The sequence below is a fragment of the Parasteatoda tepidariorum genome, chromosome 9, assembly GCF_982258835.1.
Source record: "Parasteatoda tepidariorum strain Cologne lab strain chromosome 9, Ptep-v5.0, whole genome shotgun sequence".
In the NCBI taxonomy this organism is placed as follows: domain Eukaryota; kingdom Metazoa; phylum Arthropoda; class Arachnida; order Araneae; family Theridiidae; genus Parasteatoda; species Parasteatoda tepidariorum.
Genome location: NC_141763.1, coordinates 61,293,276 through 61,304,901, shown reverse-complemented (window position 1 = coordinate 61,304,901; position 11,626 = coordinate 61,293,276). Strand labels below are relative to the sequence as shown.

Below are 11,626 nucleotides of genomic sequence, written 5' to 3'. Positions count from 1 at the left end.
TTCAGCATATTTGTAATTTTCAGATCTTGTTTTGTTTTAATAGCAGTACGTACCAAATAACAGTTGAAAAGGAGTAGTATTAATGCTTCGTTGAAAAGTAGAATTAATGATTTTCTGAACGTCTTTTACATAAGTGTAGAAGTTCTTAACCATCAACAAATTTATATAGTTTGCCTGATTTAAGAAAAAAGTCATCATAGGGTTCAGTTTTCAAAAGCTCTGTTTGGATTTCACTATTGTAACATCTTGGACAGCTGACCCCCGAGTACATTCCCCTCTGGCATCCGGTGTCTCCCCACGAAATTCTAAGAACTCGATGCACCTGCAAAAAGAGGAGAAAGACTGGACTCTGTAACAGAGGCGACGACAGGCAGTCTGGTGAGACGAAGCATCATGAGCGGACCTTGTGCCGTCTCGATTTGAGAACTTTTTATTATATAATTTTGTGTTCAGTAGAAGTGATGATAATTGTAAATAACGGTGTATGTAATTGTAATACAACCTTGTACATATACAATTTACCCAGAAAAACTTATTAAAAGTTTTGTTTGTTTTTATAAGAGTTTTAGTTCAATCTGAACAGGTAACGAAATCGTTACACTATCTTCCTGAGCTTTTCTAATTTTCGTAATGAGACTATCCTGTAATATCATAATGGGATAAGGAGCGTCAACATGATACTTTAAAAATTATTTTCATATTACTAGTTTATATTGAAGAATACCCAAGTAATTTAATTTCAATTAAGCAATCAATATTGTAACAATTAATTTCATTCATAGTTTATTGACATTTTTAGCGTTTTGAATAATATTAATACAATGCATTACAAATGTCAGTGTTATATCAAAATAAAGAAACTAACAAAATTTTAAAGTCTTCAAATGAAATTTTATAATTTTTAAAGTCAATATTACACATCTAATATTTTTTCAGTTCCAAGATGATTGAAGTGCATTCTAATTGATTTCCTTTCCAGGAGCCAAAAGTGCCTGAAACAAAAAATAAAAACAAATTTTTAGTTACTATCGATAATAGAAAAAAAATCTTGATGATCTTTAATATTGTTGCGGTAATACAGAAATACACAATTTAAAACTTTCTCTTCTGAATTTTCTTTAAGGGGTTTTTGTTTGTTCATTGCCTGATATTTTTATAATTTTTCTATTCTATTCTGGTGTAAAACTAATTCTATTTATATTTTATTTCGGTGCAATTCTTTTGATTCACGTCCAGTACAAATAAATAACTTTCCATCCGTAAAATTTTTGTTTAAATATTTTTATGAAATATTTCTTGTAACAAAAGGCTATTTTCGACAGGATTATCCAAATCATGAAAGGTATATAACGTTAATAGTTTTACCCGTAAACTTATTGTTTAAAATATTTTATGTTCTATAAAACATTTTTATTTCCATATTTAATATATTTCTCAATATTTTTCCTAAATTTCTCTGGTGAATAAATTAGTGTTTAAAAGTGAGTCGAATTTGGAGGATTTTACCTTTGTCGTGGAAAAAGACACAGATGTCTCATGCAGTTGTTTCTTAACCATTAATTTTTAAAATGCTAAATATTGTAATATTCAGCACGTATTTTGATCTAAATTAATACAAAATAATAATAAAAAATATGTAAAATATGTTTAATTAAAATTCTGCTTAAAAGGTTAAGCTTTAGAAAAGTAAAAATTGCAGTTAAAATATATAAATGATCAATACATTTAAAAAGTCACCAAATTTTGACATTTTTGGCTCGAATCATAGAATTTTTAGAAAGTTGTAAATTTTAGAAAAAGAAATACGAAGCTTAGAAAAGACTTGAGAGCCTACCTATTGATGTCAAGGGCAGATTCAAAATTTGTTTGTTAATAACATTAATATTCATAATTTGACAACACCGATACACTAATAAAAAAATAAAAAATATTTTCAAGTTTTATGGAGAGAAAAAAATTTCATACAAAATGAAAACAAATATTAGAAGTCATAGAGCTGTTTTAATGCTGTTAACAAGCATTTGTCATAAGCGTCAAGGTCTAATAATACTAAAATAAAACTGAGACGTGTTTATAGCATCGAAACAACTGTATGCACCAAAACATATTATATTTGTGCTTGTAATGTCTAAGTTATGCTACATCTTCTAGTTTAAATCATTTTTATTGTTAAAGTTGAATAATTATTATACTGAATTGTTTGAAAATTATATATCTCAGTCATATTCATATCTGCATTATTTTCAAACAATTTTAATTATATATTTTTTTATTACGTGATGTTTTGCTTTTTTTTAAATTTTTGAAGAAAAAGGATTGTTAAATTATACTAAAAAAAGAAAAATGTTTAATATTATGTCACATAACTTATGGTATTTATCCTTGTGATGTCTTATTTATGCGACATAAAGTGTTTTAATCTATACGAAATTACGATCTCTCTTAAAGTTTAAATCCTTTTTTATTATTAAAGTTTGGTAATTATCATATTGAATTGTTTAAAAAAATTATACATTGCATTAAATATTGCAATCATATTCATAACTGCAATGTTTTAAAAAAAAATTAATTCTTTTTTTAATGCAATATGTTTATTTGTTTTACAAATTTTTGAAACATTTTTTTAAAATTTATCATACTTGCTTTTATTGAAGAAAAATATTGACTATTATGTCCCATTACCTATAATGTATATCACATAACCTATTATATTTGTGCCTGTAATGTCTTACTTATGCTACATAAAATGTTTCAATCTATACGAAGTTATGCTGTCTTTTTTAGTTTAAATACTTTTTATTAATAAAGTTGAAAAATTATCATACAAAATTCTTTGAAAATGAGGAACCTGCATGCTTTTTTTTTTATGTTTTAAAATGAAACATCATGCCATTTTATAAAGATAGACACCAATTTCAGACCGGTGCGATAACTAGTTATTTTGTTATTAATAGTTAAAATCGCTCGATTAGCCCCGCCCCCTAAATCGCTCCTAGGTTTCCCATCCGCTCTGATGACGTCATAGTATAGTACAACCACGACTTCCATCATGTTGTGAAATGGTGAAAGCATATGCCGCGCCGAGTATAAATTCTGAAAAACGGCTCCAAGCAAAAACAACAAGTGTTGTATTGTACCATGTGCAATAGTTCTACTTTAAACACGCCAAATAAATTATTTTTTAGTGTTCCAAAAGGAGAAAAAAGACAAATTTGGTGCAAAGCCATCAAATGCGATAAAAAAAATATTCGCAAATTGTCTGCAACTACTGCATTATACTGTTGCTAAGACCATTTTACAGTAACTGAATTATAATTTAATTCTATAAGATTGTTTTCCTGATTGATCAGCTTCTCTGAATGAATAATTCATTTTACTGAATTAAAATGATTATGAAATGCTGTTCAGATCACTTTATTTTTTTTCTTTCTTCATTATTTTTTTTTTTTATTCTTTAAAATGAAAGAATTTTATCCTTGGAGAGCAGTGGTGCTCAGGTTCTTTTTTTTAAAGTTTAAAAATAATTTTATCTAGAAGTTAAAATAAGAAATGATAGGGGTTTAGCATTATTTACATTTCTTCAAAAAGAAAAAAAAAATCAAGAAAATATTTTAGAAGGTAATAATAAAAAAGAATATCAGTTATATTTATACCTGTAATATTTTCAAGCACTTTACTGAATCCTTTTTTTTTTAAAAAAAATACAAATAGTTTTTTTTCAAAAATAATCATTCTTGCTATAATGAAAGGAAAATATATATTAATGCCTGGATTTTGATGATTCTTGCATTCTTTGCATTTCAAGATCATTTGGGATATTTTTTGAGATACTTGAATTTTGTTTTTTTGGGGGCATTTTTTTTTAGCTTTTTAAATACGTTTTTCTTTCTACATAACAATTTAATACCGAAATTCTCGATCTCATTAACTGTAATAACCACCCTTACTGAGTACTTTTAAAATCCTAGTTAAAACAAAGTCAACCAAATGAGTAATTAATCAAAATTTAAGAAGAAGAAAAAACGTTTCTAAAATGAGGAAAATCATCATTGCCATTTGACTAAACAATTAAACTGAAATGTATTCGCTTTTTGCTATTTTTTCTATGCCTTTTTGATTGATCGTCAAAAATTGCACTTTAATCTCCCGTTTGCTCATGTTGAGTGCTTGAGTTTGAAAACGGTTTTTCCTTCCTTACCATTCATTTGTCACCCTAATGTCACATGCACATTAATGTCACATGCACCTAATGTCGCATGCACATTAGTAATCAGCATACAGTCATCAATGGTCATAAGTTTAGGTCCTAAACTTCTTTTAACCTAAACTGTCAAAATGAAAAAAAGGGTGGGGTCGAGCAGGTGTGGTAGTCAAAGACAAGAAAATAATTTTGTTCTTCAGCAAAAGGGAAAACACATGAGGTAAAAGAGCGTGTTAAAGATGATGTTAGGGATAAGTGTGATGTAAAAGAGTATCAATTAAAAAACTGTTTATTTATTTATTTTCCATTTCACGTGCTTGATAACATATTCAGCGTAACAAAAGCGAAATAATTAGCATTATTATTTTACGCAAATTCATTCACAATTTTTTTTTCTGATGTTTCTTTTTTTTTTCTTATCTTTTAATAAATCTTTACAATATTTTTTAACTCTTTTTCCTTTCTTTATAAACATTGCGTGATTCTAAAGTGGAAACATAATACAAGAAGTTTATTTAGTATAGATATTTAGTATGAAAATATGCAAAATTTTTATTTATTTAATTTTTTTGCATTAAAATAAGTACAAAAAAATAAATAAAACAAGAAATGGGCTCGAACATCATTTACTATTTCAAAAATAGTTTAGTCTAATAGATAGAATGTTCTCGAATTTAACTTAATACATCTATTCTTTTTTTTTTTTGTCTGTGTTGAAATATCGAAGAAAAAAAATAAGCTGAAAAATAATACAAAATAGCAAAAAGCCAATATATTTTAATTCAATCGTATAGTGAATTGGCAAATGCTCCTGATTTTTGTTCTCTCTTTTAATGAAGATTATTTTGTCTTTCAGAGAATACAGGCGGAAAACAAAAAAGCACCAGGCTAAAACTATTTCTGATCACCAGAAATTTTTTAAGGGGAAAAAAAACAAGTTTTATAGCAACTGCAGAATATTGAATCATATGCCTAAACTGTTCAGGAATGAAATCAAGTATAATTAAGATGGTTTACCTAGTATTAAATACCAATTAAGCTACGCTGCACATATAAATTTATATTTTACATTAATATATAGGTGTCCTAAAATCGCAAAAATCTTTTGTTTCAAAAATCCCAAAATTCACCTTAAATATGCATAGCTTTTGATCGTATATTTTATTAAAATTTTAAAAAGTTCATAATATGGGTGGTTATTGTGGAACGACGTGTATATTTCATGCCATGCTTCCAAAATAGTTTTTGTACCACCTCTGGAATAACAAATATAACAGTAGCAAAAACAAGTAGTACTAGTAATTATGATGCTTTTACTTACTTCATTGTAGTACCGACTGGCAAATACGGTACATTGTTGCACAAGCAACTTGGACATTTTTCTTCATAAATTGTTTCCACACCTCCGATTGAAATACAGCTTTGGAATTACCACAGATGAAGTTTTCGACTACTTTGCTCAAAAACATATCTCCATGCAAATCTGCAAGAATCAATAAATCGGGTACTGTTTCAACTCTTAAGGCAGATTCCAAAAAAGAAGTACAAAGCGTTTTTAGTTTTTGGATTTGGTATTTGTCAGCAATGGAGTATAATTCCAAAGTAATATCCCACATTAATTCTTTGACGTTGCCACTGTAAGAAAATTCCAGCATTTTTTCAACCGTTTCAGCCGAAAATTCTTCAATCTTCATTTGTGAGCTCTTTGATTCAATCATACCACTTTCAAACAATTCTCGGAATACTGGTGATACAGCTGCTAGAACAATTTTGTGGACGGAGAATTCTTTGTTAGAAACAATAATTTTGAAATCGCACAGAACTTTTCCGCAATACAATGGCATTAAGTTACTTTGTAGATGGCTCAAACCAAAACATCTACTTGTTGAAGAATCTTGCACATTTTGATTGTAAATTATCTTCTCCACATAGGAACTGTAGCCTCCCACACTGACGATCAGTTTACATTTTATGCGATTGGCATCGAATATCGAATGTTTAAAAAAATTCTCTCTGGTAACTTCAACTGACATTCCATAGTCCTTAATTGGTTCAACTATGTGTTTTGTTTTTTTCTCAAATTTTAAATCCTCGTTGCATAAAAATGATAAGTTACACTGTACGAAAACTTTAGAAGGAAAATTGGACATCGGAATTTTAACGGTAATCGGATACACAGCTTCGGTAAAATTGCGAGAATACAAATAAATTTGAAATCTTAGAAGATCTGGGATTACATAAAACATTGGTGTGATGGTCAGTTCTTCCTCAACACCATCAGGAAATTTCAGTGGCAAAGAAACGGAATATTTTATCGCAGACAGTTTTGAACGTCCAATGCAATCAATAGGAAAATCATTGTTCATGAAAAAGTGGAAACCAACAGTCAGAATATCTTTATGCAGGAAATTAGCCTCCAAGACAGTTTTTTGAGAAACGTTAAAAGGTTCCGCGTATACGGAATACACTTCAAAAAAATGACCGATCTTATCCAGAAATACATACGAACCATCAGTTTTTGCTATGAAGAATTTTCCGTTTACATCTACTCTAGACGGGCCAACTTCATCTTTTTTGCATCTGTGTAGATTCAAAATAATATCCTCTTCATCGTCTCCAGGTAGATAGAGCGCAAGTATCCAGTCCGTGTCCTGCAATTGTTCGTTTCGAAACACTGGACTTTCAATCCTCTGTTTCTTGTTAAGCATCCACAAAGTAAAATCTTCAATATGCCAGGTTAAAGTAAATCCGTTTGCTTTTTTAACTTTTCCAGTAGCAGACATGTTCGAATATTTTTTTATTTTCTTTCTTTTTATGAATAATTTGATTATCAAACTTCATTAATGTATCATTTTAGGAAATTAAATTTGCTTTCTATTTTCAGTTGGGTTAAAACTTATTGAAAAAAGAAAAATTTGGAAAATCTAACCACATGGATTAAGAAGCACAGGCTAAAGTAACGATTTCTTCTGCTGCTCTGAAAGTATTTTGAAATATATAGGACTCAGGATGAAAGCTGCAGTTTTATCTAAAGAATGTCGAGTACACGTTCCTTGTAGAAGTACAATTGATATATGAGCAGTTACCTTTCTACATACAAGTCTATGGGGCAACAACAAAAGCGCGCCAGGGGTGCTTCTAGAAATTCGTTGTGGGAGGGGATGTGAAGGTCAATGAAGGACAAAGTTTTATGGAATGTCTGAAATTAAGTTTTTTCTTCGTGTAAAAATGTTTTAATCCATAAAAAATAACTCAAAACAGATTTTTATTTAATTCTATTTTCTGAAACCATGAGTTTGGAAATTTTCGCTCCAAACAGTTCCTGAGAGATAGATTTTCTAAAATACGATTTTGTTGAAATCCGACTTCTGATTCGAACGATTTCACTCGCACTTTGAATTTTGCGGCCATGTAAAATTATATTCTTTAAGTGATGTAAAAAAGTATACGCCTTACAATTCAAACTGTTTTGACTGATATAAAAATAATAATAATAATGGTGAATATTTACTAAAAATTATATTTTGCGCGGGGAACCTTTGGAACAATTAATTTTATAATTGGGAGCAAAAATTTTTAAATTCGCTTTAGAACTTCTCGAGAAACAGCGAAATACACAAAAAATAAAATAAACTTTGTGGGGTTAAAACTTTGGATGGTTTTACTGATCAAATGATTGGGACCATATTTTCCAGCTTGCATTTATATTTTGGTGTCAGAAATGTGAATCTGTTGGGAAAAAAATATTTGTTTTTCAAGAGAAAGTACGTTTTTATGTCTGATTTCGCAACGTCTGCAATCGTCTGCGTTAATTAATTAACATAATTGTGGTCACCCCCTCAAAGCTTTAAGAATGAGCCATAGAACATAAAGATCCGATAATTAGATCGAAAGTTAATCGTGGTGGTTTTTTTTTCATTGTGCGTACTGTACATAGTTAAAGGGTTAAATAAGAAAATGTATAAAAAAATTTTTTTTCTTCCTGATATTCAAAAAAAAAAAAACATTTAAAGGGATAGAAGGACTTAAGTGTCACTTAAAAGCTGAATGCAGTTAAAATGTAATTTAATAAAAAGATTTTGGTAAACAGTGTATCAAAAACAGTTCTCTAAAAAAAGATAACGAAACAAAAAAAAAAAAAAAAAAAAAAAAAAAAATTGTAAATAAACATTTATGATAATAAATACTAACAAAATATATAAATCATTGACTGTAGTACCAAGAAGAGGAAAAACTTTAATCCTACTTTTTCCCTAGATTTTTCTAACGCTGCAATTTATTTTTCAGGAAAGAAATTAAGTTTATGTTTTTCCAGGTTAAGAATTCCCGAATTCCTCCCGAAAACAAGTTTTAAATTAAATTGTTTTGCATCTATTTTTTTCTTCTTCTTTTTTCCGAGTAAGTTATAACTCCGATTTTAAGTAATGTTTCAAAGATGATGAGAATTATTTTAGTTTTTAAGGTATCTGGCTGGATTTGACACAATTTATCCGGAAAATAACATTAATTAAAATTTTAAATTTAATTTCGGCAAGCAGGTATCCTAAGAGTATAAATCTTGATTAAACTTTAAAAAATTTTATCACTTCTTAAAAAAAAAAAGGTCAAATTTGAGTATAAGAATTTCAAATTTGTTATGTTGCGCCAACATCTCCCTAACAAATTATAACGCATTAATATCAAAATATGCGGTGACAACGCATAAATATTCAATAATATGATTACCAGTGTTTTGAACTTTTATCTCAAATAATTTAAATTTCAAATATGCAATAAAAAACAACTTATTTATATTGTATAGTATTGATTTTTTAAATGAAAAATTTAAACATTCTTACTTATAGCATGATAAAAATTTTAAAAAATGCACTTTAACCTTAGCTTTTAGTTCAAAACATAGATAAAACTAAATAAAATCCACATTCAAATTTTTATATAATTCTATATTAAACCTTTTTTGTAGTGTGTGTTAGCGTAAAGAAATTTCTCAAAATCAACGTTTTTCTGAAAATGCATTTAAAGTACTAAAAAAACTGTACTAATTGTATAATTGATATTCTGTTTTGCTTGTTAACAAGAGAGAAAACAACTACAACTTCGATTCTGAAGTCGAAGAGCAAAAATTTAAAAAAATGTAGAAAGCTAATGAGTATAATGAAAAGTTTAAATATAGACAATAAAAAAACAAATTCGAAATTTTTGGGGAAATTACCGATTTTCACCTAAAAATCTAAATACTTTAAAAACTGATTGAAATTTTCAAAAAAAAAAAAATTATTTTTTATTTGAGGATGATTTGGTAGAAAATTGCCTCGTTAAATGGTGTAAATTTCCTTACGAGTTTATTAATCATGAGCATGTTTTTGTTGCAAAATAATAATTTCGATAACGTAAACTATTTTAGATTACCAAAGATGTGCAGAGAAACGAATGAAAATGATTTTAGCATCAAAGAATAAAAAATAAAAATATACTAACAGCCTTTCATCGAAAATAACAATAAGCCTTGTTAAAACAATTACTGCCAACTATGTAAATTTATCCGTCTACGTCAGTGTTTCCCAAAGTGTGGTACGCGTACCCCCAGGGGTACGCGAACAGTTTAGCAGGGGTACGCGTTCTTATGCGAATATCTTACATCATAAGAACATTTCAAAAAAATTTTTTAAAAAACAAAGTTCTCCATGAAAATTTGCAATTGAGTATTTTTCTATTGGCTATTTTTTGCTGAGTTAACAGTTAATAACTAGTATTTTCAAAAGCCAGTTGTAATTTTGAACTTTTGTGCAATTTTTTTATAGTAAAAAATGCATTAATTTTTTTATTAGGGTACACAGCATTACGAAAAATTTAGAAAGGGTACACAAAAGTCATAAGTTTGGGAAACACTGGTCTACGTCATAGCTTTATAATACTAAAATACCAATCAACGATGATTACCTGTTATAGAGATAGAAAGAATCAAGTAAAAATAACATGTTCCAGGTTCTAGGACAAAAGGAACTATTGCAAATAGACATGTGACTTAAAAACACCCGTGGGTAATTAATAATTAAAAAAGTCCCGTGTCTAATTAAAACTAAAGGAAATATTAATTTTTTAATGCGCTTATATTACTTATTAGTTTTCTACTTCTTTTTATAATTTTTATACATTTTCCTTTAAAGTATTGTCTTAGTTTCTTTACGCATAGTAAAAATCTTTATATCTAACGAGAATAAAAACTTATTTCCACTTTTCATTTTTAGCCCCCCCCCCAAATTATCAAACATGGAACATGTTATATATATATATATATATATATATATATATATATATATATATATATATATATATACAAAATGAAGAAAGAAAACAAAGAAAAATAATAGACAAATTAAAAAAAAGGGGTGGGGAATAATAAGTAAAAAAATAACAAACAGTTGTTAAAAAAAGAAAAAAAAAGGTGAAATTTTATTTAAAAAAACCGGAAAAAAAAGACATAATCTTTTCTTCAGTCCACACGATTATATCCGCAAAACAGTGTGCTTTCTGATATTGTATCAGTAAAGCCGAAGCAAAATATATTAATACAATAGTGTGAGGAGCACTCAAGAAATTTTTTATAAAAATAACAACAAATAAAATAGATCACAAAAAGTAAAAATAAGTAACATGTAAAAACAGAAAATAAAATAAAAGAAAAAGAAAAAAACATTAAAAAGGGGACTATAAAGCGAGTAGCAAAATCAGATCAACTTACCATGGCAGAAAATTTTTCAAGAATGATTTAAAAATGTTTTCGCAGAAAGATTGCCAAATTACAAAATATGAAAACAAAAGCCCAAATTGAGTGTAACAAGAGGGTAACATATATAATTAATGAAAATTATAATGGCAGCAATTAGACTTCTTTATAATATTGTTAGTTGTAGCTGTAATGCTTTATTGACAATTTTATTGTTTCTGCTATTCTTTTAGGGTTAATGCTATTCAAAATCACAGTTATTTATTATCGATGATAATGTAAATTATGCATCTAGCTTGGAATTTAATAATACATATATATTATTTAATAAACCTGCTTCTCATTCATTATTTCCTTTTCCTTTCGAAATTGAATTTTTTTTTTTATGAAATATATAACTATTATAATTTTATGTAAGGATATTTTGTTACAATGCTAATCGTAACAAAATGAACGATAACCTGTATTTATAAAAAAAATCAACCGTACTATTTAAACAAAGAAATATAGGAAGTGCAGCACTATAAGAAGCTCTACTTCTAAAAGATGCATTACAATTACCTTGTATGATATAATAGTTCGAAAAGGAATCGTTTCTCATCTCGTTTGAGTCTATATTTTTAAAGATTTCGATGTAAATGTTAAATTTATGTCAGGTTCCAACTCTTATTATTTGTTTTTTGTTTATTCATTTTTAT

At 27.9% G+C, this 11,626-nt stretch overlaps 1 protein-coding gene across 1 annotated transcript; it reads right to left on the bottom strand.

The window, feature by feature from the left end:
• Positions 1–766: 766 nt before the first annotated feature.
• On the bottom strand, positions 767–7,322 carry LOC110283241 (TD and POZ domain-containing protein 1-like). Its single transcript, XM_021148082.4, has 2 exons — positions 5,523–7,322; positions 767–992 (listed from the first exon to the last, which is right to left on the bottom strand). Exon 1 carries the CDS (start codon positions 6,982–6,984, stop codon positions 5,524–5,526), a length of 1,461 nt encoding a protein of 486 aa, XP_021003741.3. The 5' UTR covers positions 6,985–7,322; the 3' UTR covers positions 767–992; position 5,523.
• Between the last annotated feature and the right edge of the window lie 4,304 nt (positions 7,323–11,626).

Excerpts from the sequence above, each read along its gene's own strand:
- LOC110283241 (XM_021148082.4), bottom strand. The coding sequence starts at position 6,984 with ATGTCTGCTACTGGAAAAGTTAAAAAAGCAAACGGATTTACTTTAACC.